Below are 12,342 nucleotides of genomic sequence, written 5' to 3'. Positions count from 1 at the left end.
GTGTATCAAGAGTACAGTAAGAGTATTTGACTACGAATAGAAACATGAACATGAAAACATATTATGTTAAAGTTTAATAAATGTTTAATAAAATCTGTCTACTAAAAATTCTGCTGTTATGGTTGTTCGTCACAATGATGTTTATTTCGTATCATCTTCTCTATGTTGCTGAAAATAGTGGTGAGTGTGGCATGTGTCCACAGGCCCAGCACATTGTGACTGTGTGTGAGTGTACGTGTGTGTTTATGTCCCCAGGACAACTGATGTCCTGTGTGTGTGTGTGTGTACATGTGTGTTTATGTCCCCAACACAACCGAGGTCCTACGGCCCATAGATACGGATCCAGAGCGGATGGCGGGTGCCTCGCTAATGGCCAGGCTGGGAACCTTCTCTCCCCTCTGGATCAGACGCTGGTAGAACTTGGAGCGGTCCTCAATGATTTTCTGAGGAGGAGAAATGAATGAGGGCTCAGAGCTTCATTCCACCCCCACCCCCCCCAAACACTATAACATATTGCATAGTGTAGTCTATATAGTAGATCTCATAGTGCTGTCTAACCGCATAAACAACACCAGAAAACCCATCTCTTTTTGGAGGCTTTTGGCTTCTAGTGTCCATAAGAACACACCTACATACTTGCACACACTTTTACACACTGAAATTATGTTAAGCGACCTTGGGTGTTTTGAAAGGTGCTATATAAAACAAAGGTATTATTATTATTTTTATTATGGTGTCGTCTTCATAGACCACATGGTGAAGCCTACCTGCATGGTCTAGTCTAGTCTAGTAGTCTACACGGCCTATATAGACCACATGGTGATGCCTACCTGCATAGTCTATTCTAGTAGTCTACACAGCCTATATGGACCACATGGTGAAGCCTACGTACCTGCATAGTCTAGTAGTCTACACAGCCTATATAGACCACATGCCGCTGCTTACCTACATAGTTTAGTCTATAGAGCCCACATAGTGTTGCTTACCTGCATGGTGTAGTAGATGGCGGCGTCCGTCAGCTCCTTCTGGGGAGCCCTGGTGCCAGCAGCGGAGTACACAGCCTGGATCACCTTCATACGCAGTCTCTCATACTGCAGGACACACACACACACACACACACACACACACACACACACACACACACACACACACGCACACACGGCAGAGTTAGCACCAACATAGTACTAGTACGGTAGTAAGTCTCTCGTAGTGAGGACACACACACATTTACACACTGTTGAGTAAGACCCACAGCCACTATTACATATACCATCATTTCCAGGCTATAAGCCACTACTTTTATTTCCTGTCAAGAGGAGCTGAATGCTCAGAACTACAAAGAGCGAGTTGTTCTGCTCAAGGTTCTTTGCTCAAGGCTGAGGTCTGATCCAGCGCTGCGTGTGTGCTGGTGCAGGATGCCTGTAGCCCGATACTATACTGCCCCCTGCTGTAAATCTTAAATTACACATGCTCTGCTACGCGGGTGCCTGTGTGTTGGGCGGGAGGCCTGTAGCTGAATACTAGTGTTATAATACTGTTGTAATACTAGTCTGCTCCAGGGCCGACTGTGTGTCACCTTAAAGAGGGCCTTGTCCAGAGTTGCTTGTGTGTTGGGGCGGTAGGCATGTAGCTCAATACTACACTGTCCCTTACTGTTTGTCTTATTTAGTGCTCCTAATAGTGGTCTGGTGCAGGGTAGTGATGGGTAAATGAAGTTGTCTATTTGGTCGATTCAATCGACATCTCCTGTGGGATGACACTCTCAGTCAAACTTCGGAACAGTGATTTTATGGTTTTCGCTGTTGATGGTTTGAAACAGGTTCCGGCGCACTGTGCCAGACTGCCATCACTAGTGCAGGGCTGCCTGTGTGTTGTTACCTTGCTGGCGGTCTGCTCCAGGGCTGCCTGTGTGTTGTTACCTTGCTGGTGGTCTGCTCCAGGGCTGCTTGTGTGGTGGTGCGGGAGGCCTGCAGCTCGACGAGCGTGTCCTGCTGCTCCTGCATCTCCTTGGCCAGCCTCCTCCTCTGCATGCGCTCCTGCAGCACCTCCAGCTCCCTGGCCTGCACGCGCAGCGTCAGACGAGACACGCTCTCCTCACACTCACACAGCTCGGCCTGCAGCCGCGACACCAGCTGGGATACACACACACACACACACACACACACACACACACACACACACACACACACACGCACACACACGCACACACACACACACACAAACATAAAAACACTCCTGCTCTGGAGCCTTCACACGCTGTGACAGACAAGACGCATTCTTCTTGCATTTGCTTATCTCAGCTTAGCTTTCGTGTGTAAGAGTAAGAGTAAGAGTACCTTTATTAATCAGTCCCACCAGGAAATCGCGGGCATTTTCTCAAAAAATCGCGGTCGGAATTGCCAGATGGTGCACGAGGATTTCCAGAAAATCGCGATAAAAGTTGCGGAGCTTCTTACTGTGTTGTTGCGATTTTGTTGCGGCATGAGGTGAAAGGTGCGATTTTTGTTGCGATTTTTAATGTGTTTCCCCACGCTTGAAAGTAAAGGACACTGCCACATTCCAGTCCTCTGGTGTTTTTATATTATTTCCATTTTTATATTATAATTTTGGTCCTTAAGCAAAGCAGGGAAGCGGCCAGGGGGAAATTAAGGGTAACGGCAGCTGCCTCGGACAGTGCCCCAACAGAAGAGTGTGTGTGTGTGTGTGTGTGTGTGTGTGTGTGTGTGTGTGTGTGTGTGTGTGTGTGTGTGTGTGTGTGTGTGTGTGTGTGTGTTTCCTCACCTGTTGTAGAGAGTAGTTGTCCCTCTCCAGGGTCCTTATCACTTCATCTCTGGATCGACCGTCACGCATGCTGGAGAACTGCAAAGCACAGTAGACAAACTATACTAACTCGACTATACTGTGTGTGTGTGTGTGTGTGTGTGTGTGTGTGTGTGTGTGTGTGTGTGTGTGTGTGTGTGTGTGTGTGTGTGTGTGTTTGTGTGTGTGTGTATTTTGAACTGTGCATGTAGCGAAGGGGAATAGAGTTGCCCCACGAGGACTTGAACCCGGAACTTCTGGGGTACGTAGGTCCGGATTTGTTACAGTGTACAGTTACTGTGTGAGTGTGTGTGTGTGTGTGTGTGTGTGTGTGTGTGTGTGTGTGTGTGTGTGTGAGTGAGTGAGTGAGTGAGTGAGTGAGTGAGTGAGTGAGTGAGTGAGAGAGAGAGAGAGAGAGAGAGAGAGAGAGAGAGAGAGAGAACCTTGAGAAACTCAATTGTATAGTGAGTGTTAAGTTACTGTGTGTGTGTGTGTGTGTGTGTGTGTGCAAGCGTGCGTGTGTGCGTGTGTGTGCGTGTGTGTTACCCTGTGGGACATGGCCTGTATCTGTGTCATCCTGTCCTTCAGGTCTCTCCGCAGCTTCTCCACCTCACTGTTCAGAGTCAGGAGCTCCTGTTCTTTAACCGACAGAGCTCTACGCATGGAACACAGCGCACCTGCGGAACACAGAACATTCTGCAATGAGAACCTTCATAGTTCATTCATACTCAGCAGCTGGTGTTCTTCAACAGACAGACCTCTTAGACCACATAGAACAGAGAACAGTTGCAGAACCCAAGACATTCCATAATCTTCAGAACCTTCAGACCCAGGAGCTTGTGTTCCTACAGTACATTTGGCAAGAACTCTACGAACACAGCGCGACTGCTAAAGGAGGAAATTAACCACTTTTTGTTTGGCACGGCCCTCTATGACACAGCGGTTGGATTCCATGCGGACTCCCGTCCTCCCTTGCTCACTTGCCTCCTCGTGGCCTCGAGATGGCGTCACCAACAACAGAATTCAATATCTCGCAAAAGTATTTCAATATTTCGCTCAATTCCAATGTAATTTTCTCATTTGCAAATGGGACGGTGGATGAAGAATGGTCCCCGAAAAGTTGTTGAAGCTAGGCTGACAGTGGGGAAACGCAAATGTTTTCTCCACAGAGGCCGGGCATCAGCGAAATACAAGGCCACAAACACAGACCGAGAAGGGAGTCCGCATATTGGAATCCACCCAGTCACTCACTCTGCTCACCTGTGGACAACCTGTTATTGGCCCTGGCTTCCTCCAACTCTGTCATCAGCGCCTGATTGGTGGCCTCCAGGGCAGTTATCAGTTTAGTTTCCGCCCTCTCCAGCTCATTGTGACCTTTGCCTTCCCCAAGGTCATCTTCCTTACTGCACGGCTCTCCCATCAGACTTGAATCACAGCACTGTGGATGTAGAAGGGAAATAAAAACTCAGCACATTTACATGCAGGGAATATTACGATTTTAATATGAATATAAAATGGCATTATTTGAAATTACAAGATTTGAAATGTCTGGGTAAATATCTAATAAAATCACATGAATCCATTAAATCGAAATCGATAAAAAAAAAAAAAACATCAGTCCATATTAGTTAGGTATATTTAGCCACACATCTCAAAATTTGTCTTTGTATTGTGTGTCAATGGATACTTTTGCAGAATTAAGCCACTTTTGACAGAGGTGAGCCGCTTCTCCATTCAATTCTAATGTCATTTTCTCATTTGCAATCTGTATTTTGAATGAAGAATTAGTTCCCCAAATGTTGTGGTGGCAAAGGTGACAGCTGTGAAACTTTATTGTTTTCTCCACTGATTCAGGGTGTCAGCAAAGCACGAGGCCACAAGCACAGGTCGAGGACGGGAGTCAGGATATAGGAAGGAACTAGAGCATGACACGGGAGTGGATTTTCACTCCCGTCCCATCCCGGTCCCAGAAAAAAAAAAACCCATCCCGTCCCATCCCGGACTGGAGTAAAAGAAACAAATCCCTTCCCCTCCACTCCTGAATTAATGTCTCCCAATCCTGCTCACTCCCATTCAAAATCAACCCCACTCCCGTTTCGTCAAAAACAAAGGCTTTTTTGTTTGTTTTTTAAAGAAAAAATAAGTGGCATTCCCGTTCCCGTTCATTTTTATTCCCGTTCCTGCCCGCTCCCGTTCATCTTTATTCCCGTTCCTGCCCGCTCCCGTTCATCTTTAAAATTTTGACTCCCATCCCGCGGGAATCCTGCAGGACCCATGGGAGAATGTCATCCTCTAGAAGGAACCCATGGTGTTTACCTTGCTTGTCTGTGCTTCCTCCCTCAGCTGGGCCTCCTTCATCTGTACTTCCTCCCTCACACACATCCTTTCCTCCTTCAAACGTGTCAATTCCTCTTGGACCCGTGTCATTTCCTGTTGCTGTTGGGCGATGTGCTGGTCCCTCTGATGGAGCTCCTCGTCCGCCTGCCGGAGCCGCCTGACCTCCTCAGTCAGGTCCAGGATCAGCTCTGCCTACAAACGCATCATGTGCCATGTGAATATCTGGGAGGAACTAGTTAGAGATTCACCCATTGTCTCACCTGTCTTCTAAGTGCGCTCTCACTGATCCATCTGAAACACTTCTACCAAAGAGAGTAGGTTAGAGAAAGACGATTCAAAATCTGCCCACCCAATGCAAAGGAGTGTGCTCAAGTTTGGTCTCCTAAGGGGGCGTTGTCCCCTCCTTCTCTTTTTGTGATGTTTGGTGGTGGCTTGCACAAGATGTGCGCTACCGCCATCTTCAGCTCCAAAGGTCTCCTAAGCGAAGACCATAGAGGTAGAAAATAACACTAGAGAGGACACAGAAATTTGCGACAGCACTGGGCAATGGCAGATGGAGCTTCCCAACTTCCGTAGGTAGTGTAGGTACCTTCAGGCAATGCAAATCAATGGAGAACACGCCCACCCCTGTCAAAAAATTGACTAAAACTGTGTGAATATGAAGTAACACATTAATCAAAGACCAGATTTTAAATGTCAGGCTAAATATCTACTTAAATCATATGAGTCGATAAAATACATTTAAAAATCAAATAATATATTTTATGAACATAGTTAGCAACACACTTCAACTATTGTCCTTGTATAGTGTGTTGATGGACATTTTCACATGATTAAGCTATTTTTGACAGAGGTGAGCCTCGTTCTCAGTTAATTTCCATTTCTCTGATCTACCTACAGATAATGGCCGCTACAGATTGCCGTAAAAAGGGGGGCGGGGTCACCTCTAGTGTTATTTACTACCTCTATGGCGAAGAGAGTAATCTACTCTTTGTTTATGCCTCACCTGTGCTCTATCTGCGTTCTGATTGGTCAATCTGAAACATTTACACACCTCACCTGTGCTCTAACCGCATTCTCATTGGTGCGTCTGAGCTGTCGTGTATCTTCCTGTAGTCTCTCCCGCAGAGCACTGATCTCGCCGTCCTTGCGCACACACTCGGTCTCAAACCCGGACAGTCGCGTGATCTCACGACCCAGTGTCAGCAGAGACTGCTCCTGCACACACGTACACACACACACACACACACACACACACACACACACACACACACACACACACACACACACACGCACTCCCACACACACAGCGTTAGCAGAGACTGGTTATGCACAGAGACACACATGGCCTGTAAGCATGCACGGTGTCAGGGAGTGGGTACATGCGTGTGTGTGGTTTTTACCCCTACCCCCAGAGGGTGACTTTTTAGGTGGCAGAACATTGTATAACAAGTGTGTGTGTGTGTGTGTGTGTGTGTGTGTGTGTGTGTGTGTGTGTGTGTGTGTGTGTGTGTGTGTGTGTATGTGTGTAAATCTTTAGACATCTCACCTTCTCCTTCAGCAGAGTAAGGTACCATGGACTTTTGCCCTCCTCCATTTCAGCGGTCCCTGGCGGAGGAGTGTGTGTGTATGGGTGCGCATGTGTGTGTACATCTGCATCCTGCTGTGGGGGTGTCAGGGCCTTCTTCAGCCCGCTCCCAGACTCCTTATCTGCAGATATTCGATATCTGCCAACTGCAACAACACATTTACATTTACATCACAGTACATTATGTTCATAATCAATTACATCAATATCTGAAGACTTCAGTTGCAAAACCCTTTATTGTTCAGAAATATATGGAAATGAATGTATTAATATAGGCCTATTACTATTACCCATCTAAAAACAACGTTTTAAAAATTATAGCCTATTGTCAAGCACAATTAAAGCCAAAACAACCAAAGGTTGACTAATTGTTAGGTTTACTCATTTAGAAATACAGCCCATTGACGAATGCACATAAGGGTTTTGCATCTGAACTTTGCATCTGAAAAGGGTTTTGCATCTGTTATGGTGCATTCCTCTGAGTCTCCAGAGAAAATACTAAATCTAACTAAAGGTAGCCTTCTGGGCATAAAAATGCCAAGCCTTACAACATAATTTGCAATAATTAAAAAGGTCGAGCCAAATCACTGCACATTACAAAAACAAATAAAAGAATAAATATATAATATATTATGCAGTGATGATGGCTTGACGTCCATTGCTTACAGTCTTGGCTGAGTTTGGGGCCCTCTCCAGTCTGGTGGTGCTGGGAAGAGGGCACAGGTGGTGGCGCCCAGCAAGTTTTCCTCAGGAAGGGCAGAATGTTCTGGCTCCTGCGTCCGCCACTCTGACTCTGAACAGCTGTTTTGGGACGCTCCCTCATCCTTCTGGCCTCTCTTGTGTGACTAGCCTTGAGCCAGTCAGTAGAGCTACTAGAGGGGTAGAAGAGGAGACACACAGAGAGAGTTCCCTCATTCAGTTTAGATTGGCAGCTGTGCCCACCATTGGCATTGGAAGATGTTTGTGTTGGGTAAGAGAAGAACTACAGCTCAGCAAGAAGGATGGAATGTCTTTGATCAGTCTTGAACATTCTGAATTCCATAACATTGTTCTCCTGGGATGAAGTCATAATGTTGGAACATGATATGAGCAGACAGAGTAGAGAATCTCTGATATGAATATGAGTAGAAGAATCTAGAATCCTTCTTTTGCCAATTGTTCATTCTAATAACAAAACAAGAATCAATTTTGTTGTGAAGGAGATACACACAATGACCAAACCAGAGAAAGTGGATAATACAACACTCCAAGAATATCTGACCAAACTTTGCAGCACATTTAATAAAGCCTTTAAATAACATTATCACTACTCTTCTCGATGTGTCTGCAAATTGTGCTGTAGAGAGGTACCAGTCACTCGCCAAAAAATGTGTGGAGCTGTAGAAGGAATTTGCATTGTCTTGCACAAATAAATGACATTAAATAAAACCAGGTGTCGGTGCCGCATTAAACTTAAGTATATCAAATCGCATCTCATATCACCATATTCATCAGAGCCTATATTGCATTGAATGTGAAATCTTTTAAATCAATGAAACCCTTTCAAATCAATGAAACCCTTTCCAGAACACAGGTTTGTCACGTGGGCAACACGCCAATCCACGAGCGCACTAATTGGAGAGCAGGTGTTCTCGAAGTGGCTTCTCGAGAGAATTCACTATAAAATTCGCATTTGTGATAGTCTGATTTCGTTGTATTGTTGGGTTGCTTGGCACTAGACGGAAAATGGGACCAAAGAAGGCAGTTCAAATTGAAACTCCGGAGCCAGCCACTGAAAAGGCAATCAAAGCGACCAAAAAGGCGGCTGCGGGTAAGACCATTAATTAAGACAGTATGGCTAGCCATGATGTTTGTGACGGACTTCTCTTTTGACACAAGGAATACATTTTGGCCTTGGGCCGCTTTGCAATGAATGTCAATGCCCTTCCCTTTCAGTTGGTAAAAGGAAATGCGTAAAAGTGATCTGTAAGTTCATCAATGTTGCTATACAGGCCTAACGTCAGTGAACACGAGAAACCGGCGACTTCTCCTGAAACAGTTTCTACCCACCACTGGTTGGTTACTGCATTAAACGTACAATTCCCTCTACAGAGCCAACGGAGTCTGCAGACGACCCGGTGGCCTCCAAGAAGCACCCCTCCTGCATGGTCATGCTGCAAGAGGCGCTGAAGGAGCTGGATAATCGGAAGGGAGTCTCGGGGCAAGCCGTGCGCAGCTACATCACGGAGAAGTACCCCACCGTCGACGCTCTCCGCCTCAAGTATATGGTTCGGAGGGCGCTTGCCAAGGGTCTGGAAACGGGCACCGTGGTACGGGCCACCAATTCGGCGAATGCCGCTGGCGCCCAAGGAAAATTTCGGGTGAGCAGATAATCAGATGTATTTGTATCACTTTGGGTTGAGTTCAACAGTTTATATTCCTTTGTGGCGTGCTTTTGTTTAATTGGGTGACAACGCGTTTGTTTTACATCACTTCAGCCTGGGAAGAAGGACAAGGAGAAGCCGTCTGCCAAGAAGGAGAACGCCGACCCCAACAAACCTAAAAAAGCCGCCAAAGCCCAGAAGGCCAAGGGCGACGAAGGTGAGCTGTTGATCGGTCAATTACGCACTATAAGCTTTCTTTGTCAAAATGTAACCTTTTGACAAACATTCAACAGATTAAAAAAAAAAAAAAATTGTAATAGTGAACAAGCCATGAAATATCAGCCTTTTGGTGAAATTCTTCATTATGCGAGTTGGCCCTTAATGGGCCATGGGACGATGCATTCTGAAAAGGGGGACAAGACTACTAACTTTTAGACACTGTAGTGTAGCCTACCTAATGCATTTGCTCATGCCGTTTTACGAGTCCTCTATGGGACATTGAACTGTGGCCTTAATTTTTTTTGTCTTCACCTTTCTCAGAAGATTCCAAAGTCGTTAAAAAGGCAAAGGTGGGGGCAGACAAGGATGGAGCCTCTTCTGTAAGTATATGACTTTTAATTGTCAGAGCCCCCCCCCCCCCCCCCCCCAAAACAAGTGGTGTGCATCAGTTCATGTGCATTCCAATATGCACACTCCCGTCCTCCACTTGTGCTTGTGGCCTCGCCCTGCCTCCGTGGACAAAACTATTAAGTTTCCCCGCTGTCAATCTAGCCAAAACAATTTTTGAGGGACAATTCTTCATTCACCATCCAGTTTGCAAATGGGAAAATTACTTAACAATTGAGCTTTTACGAGATATTGAAAATGTAATGCTGTTGTCAGTGATGTCATCACAGCGTATTACTTCCTGGTACGAGGCCACAAGCACAAGTGGAGGACACATATTGTGGTCACATATTGTAACACGCTGACTGCTTTAACAGTTTGTGCCATCTGTCTTGTCATCTGTCCCTGATCCAGAAGCCCAAGCCCAAGAAGACTAGCGAGGCCAAGGGCGCCGCGGCCAGTAAGGTGGCTCCGGCTAAGAAGCCAAAGGCCAAAGCCGCAGCTGCCTCCTCTGAGGATGGGGGACAGGAAGAGGGCACCGCTGCCAAGCCGGCCGCCACAAAGAAGGGAGCCGCGAAGACCCTGAAGGGTGCCAAGGATGGAGAGGGGAAGGGTGCCAAGAAGGGTGGTAAGGATGCAGAGGAGAAGGATGGGGAGCAGACCGCCAAGGAGGTGAAGGCGGCTAAGAAGGGCGCGAAGGATGGAGAGGGCAAGGGGGCCAAGAAGGGTGCTAAGGATGCAGAGGGCAAGGATGGGGGAGAGGGAAAGGCCCAAAAGACTGCAGAGGAAGGGGATGGAAAAGGCAAACGAAAAAGGGGTGCCACTGCCGAATAGCACTACTGTTTTGGGTTTTGTTTCCCCCGTGTTCTGTTTTATTTGAATAATTAAATCAGTATTTTTATAGATGTGTTCTAAAAAATAAAGGGTTTTATTGAGCTATATGAATTGAGTGGATTTGTGTATTGTTTTGGATGGGGTCATACTGCAACTGAACAGGTGGAAGTTGTTGAGTCCCATTATGCTGCAGTTTTTTTTTATTTTTTATCTCTACTACACAATGGGGTATGGTCAAACATTTCAGTCTTCAGTGCAAACTGGTTTTTGCTGTAGAACACACTTCACTTGAATTTGGCGATAAATGGATATGCCTGTAATGATGATCGGTGGTAAGGTTGGCGAGGTCAGTCAAAATGTTGCTTCCACTGTACATAAAGGGACCTACCATCTTGGAAGGCTGAATGTTGCAGGCTATGCCAGTTTTTTTCAGGTTACTCTGTATGCCATGTCATTGTGTCCATTCCAATATGCAACCTTGCGTCCTCCACTTGGGCTTGTGGCCTCGTACCAGGAAGTAATATGTTGTGATATCACAAACGGCATTATTTCAATATCTCGCAAAAGCTCAAGTGTAAGGTCATTTTCACATTTTCAAACAGGATGGTAAATGAAAAGTCCCCCGGAAAATTGTTTTGGCTAGGCTGAGAGTGGGTAAACTTAGCCTAATAGTTTTCTTTACAAAGGCAGGACATCAGTAAAACATGAGGCCACAAGAGGAAGTGTGGAGGACGCAAGGTCTCGTCTTGGAACACACTCAATGTCTGCCTAGGCCACTGCCGTAAACTATAGACTAAGGGGTTAAGTTTAAAAAATATGCAGTGGGAAACTGGTACATCTGCAGCCATTTCATATTACTGTTTATTGTGTGAAGCAAAGGTGTTGAGCCCGTGGTCTGTTGGAAGTATTACTGGTAGTCTGTGACTTGCCATCAGGGGCATGGCAACAAATTGTGGGCCCTATGTACAATGAGCTCCACTGGAAACTCCAGACATATATCTACATAAATTAGACTGTGTGGGGGGCCTCTTATACTGGTGACTCAGTCACACTTTAAACCCCTGAACGCCTGCTTGCCATGCAGTTGAACTAAGGATATTTCAGACATTCAAATTTGTCTTTGTTGCAGCACTAAGTGGGATTTCTGTGCGGGAAGGGTATTCTACAGCATGTCTACATACCAGCTTTTGTTCAAAGTGTTTATTTCTTAAATCTAGTTCCACTAACCGACTTGTTCAGTTATGGAGCCCAAACATACAATACAGTCAGTGACCAGAGACTGCTGACCAGGAGGCAGCCTGGTAACATTGGTAAACGGATGCCAAGTCAGGGGTGTCAAACTCATTTTGGTTCAGGGGCTGCTAACGGCTAATTTGGTCTCATGTTTGCCGGAGCAGTAATGTAATTGTAAAATATCACGAAGTTCTGCTTCATGTCGGCATAAAATTGCTAGTCATTCGTGTCGAGGTGGGTGAACCGGTAGCCTACATCAGGAACACTGATTGTAAATGCTGAGCAAAAAGGCAAAGTTGTTCTCAAGTATTGAATACATGAAACCTCAACCACCTGCAGCAACTTTGTAAGAGATTTACTTATTTTTTGACATTCTTGGTTTTATTTTTCTCTACAAGTCTGGAGTCGAATGTAACACCCCGTTAGACACCTCTGCTCTAATAACTGGGGGTGGGGGAGTACTACTATACTCAAAGGTAGAACACTAGAGTGGACCCCACCCCCCTTTTCATGGCAATCCGTGGCAGCCATTTGTGGAGGTAGACCTGAGAAATGGAAATGAATGGAGAAGGCGGCTCATCT

At 45.9% G+C, this 12,342-nt stretch overlaps 3 protein-coding genes across 3 annotated transcripts; 1 reads left to right on the top strand and 2 right to left on the bottom strand.

Moving 5' to 3' along the window:
* Window positions 1-61: 61 nt before the first annotated feature.
* Window positions 62-4,233, bottom strand: LOC134456758 (coiled-coil domain-containing protein 27-like). The gene is made up of 6 exons (XM_063208284.1): window positions 4,060-4,233; window positions 3,346-3,476; window positions 2,782-2,859; window positions 1,920-2,132; window positions 987-1,091; window positions 62-443 (listed from the first exon to the last, which is right to left on the bottom strand). The coding sequence occupies exons 1-6, from the start codon at window positions 4,217-4,219 to the stop codon at window positions 297-299; spliced, it is 834 nt and encodes a 277-aa protein (XP_063064354.1). The 5' UTR covers window positions 4,220-4,233; the 3' UTR covers window positions 62-296.
* Window positions 4,234-5,091: 858 nt separating this feature from the next.
* LOC134456468 (uncharacterized) lies at window positions 5,092-7,684 on the bottom strand. The gene is made up of 4 exons (XM_063207828.1): window positions 7,391-7,684; window positions 6,686-6,870; window positions 6,196-6,354; window positions 5,092-5,328 (listed from the first exon to the last, which is right to left on the bottom strand). The coding sequence occupies exons 1-4, from the start codon at window positions 7,545-7,547 to the stop codon at window positions 5,092-5,094; spliced, it is 738 nt and encodes a 245-aa protein (XP_063063898.1). The 5' UTR covers window positions 7,548-7,684.
* Window positions 7,685-8,407: 723 nt separating this feature from the next.
* LOC134457614 (protein B4) lies at window positions 8,408-10,634 on the top strand. The gene is made up of 5 exons (XM_063209617.1): window positions 8,408-8,534; window positions 8,816-9,084; window positions 9,202-9,304; window positions 9,628-9,686; window positions 10,108-10,634. Exons 1-5 carry the CDS (start codon window positions 8,450-8,452, stop codon window positions 10,525-10,527), a joined length of 936 nt encoding a protein of 311 aa, XP_063065687.1. The 5' UTR covers window positions 8,408-8,449; the 3' UTR covers window positions 10,528-10,634.
* Window positions 10,635-12,342: the final 1,708 nt, after the last annotated feature.

Source organism: Engraulis encrasicolus, chromosome 10, assembly GCF_034702125.1.
Source record: "Engraulis encrasicolus isolate BLACKSEA-1 chromosome 10, IST_EnEncr_1.0, whole genome shotgun sequence".
Taxonomy (NCBI): domain Eukaryota; kingdom Metazoa; phylum Chordata; class Actinopteri; order Clupeiformes; family Engraulidae; genus Engraulis; species Engraulis encrasicolus.
Note: the sequence above shows the minus strand (reverse complement) of the source record. Positions and strands in the feature narration are given on the sequence as shown.

What these genes read in the sequence shown, in the direction of transcription:
- LOC134456758 (XM_063208284.1), bottom strand. Translation starts at nt 4,219, where the DNA reads ATGGGAGAGCCGTGCAGTAAGGAAGATGACCTTGGGGAAGGCAAAGGT. An exon ending in CAATAACAGGTTGTCCACAG is followed by an intron (nt 3,477 to 4,059) that starts GTGAGCAGAGTG and finishes TGTGTTCCGCAG; the next exon opens with GTGCGCTGTGTTCCATGCGT. An exon ending in TGGAGCAGACCACCAGCAAG is followed by an intron (nt 1,092 to 1,919) that starts GTAACAACACAC and finishes TGTGTCCTGCAG; the next exon opens with TATGAGAGACTGCGTATGAA.
- LOC134456468 (XM_063207828.1), bottom strand. Translation starts at nt 7,547, where the DNA reads ATGAGGGAGCGTCCCAAAACAGCTGTTCAGAGTCAGAGTGGCGGACGC. An exon ending in CCCCAAACTCAGCCAAGACT is followed by an intron (nt 6,871 to 7,390) that starts GTAAGCAATGGA and finishes GTGTTGTTGCAG; the next exon opens with TTGGCAGATATCGAATATCT. An exon ending in TTACTCTGCTGAAGGAGAAG is followed by an intron (nt 6,355 to 6,685) that starts GTGAGATGTCTA and finishes ACGTGTGTGCAG; the next exon opens with GAGCAGTCTCTGCTGACACT.
- LOC134457614 (XM_063209617.1), top strand. Translation starts at nt 8,450, where the DNA reads ATGGGACCAAAGAAGGCAGTTCAAATTGAAACTCCGGAGCCAGCCACT. An exon ending in GAAGGCCAAGGGCGACGAAG is followed by an intron (nt 9,305 to 9,627) that starts GTGAGCTGTTGA and finishes CACCTTTCTCAG; the next exon opens with AAGATTCCAAAGTCGTTAAA. An exon ending in ACAAGGATGGAGCCTCTTCT is followed by an intron (nt 9,687 to 10,107) that starts GTAAGTATATGA and finishes TCCCTGATCCAG; the next exon opens with AAGCCCAAGCCCAAGAAGAC.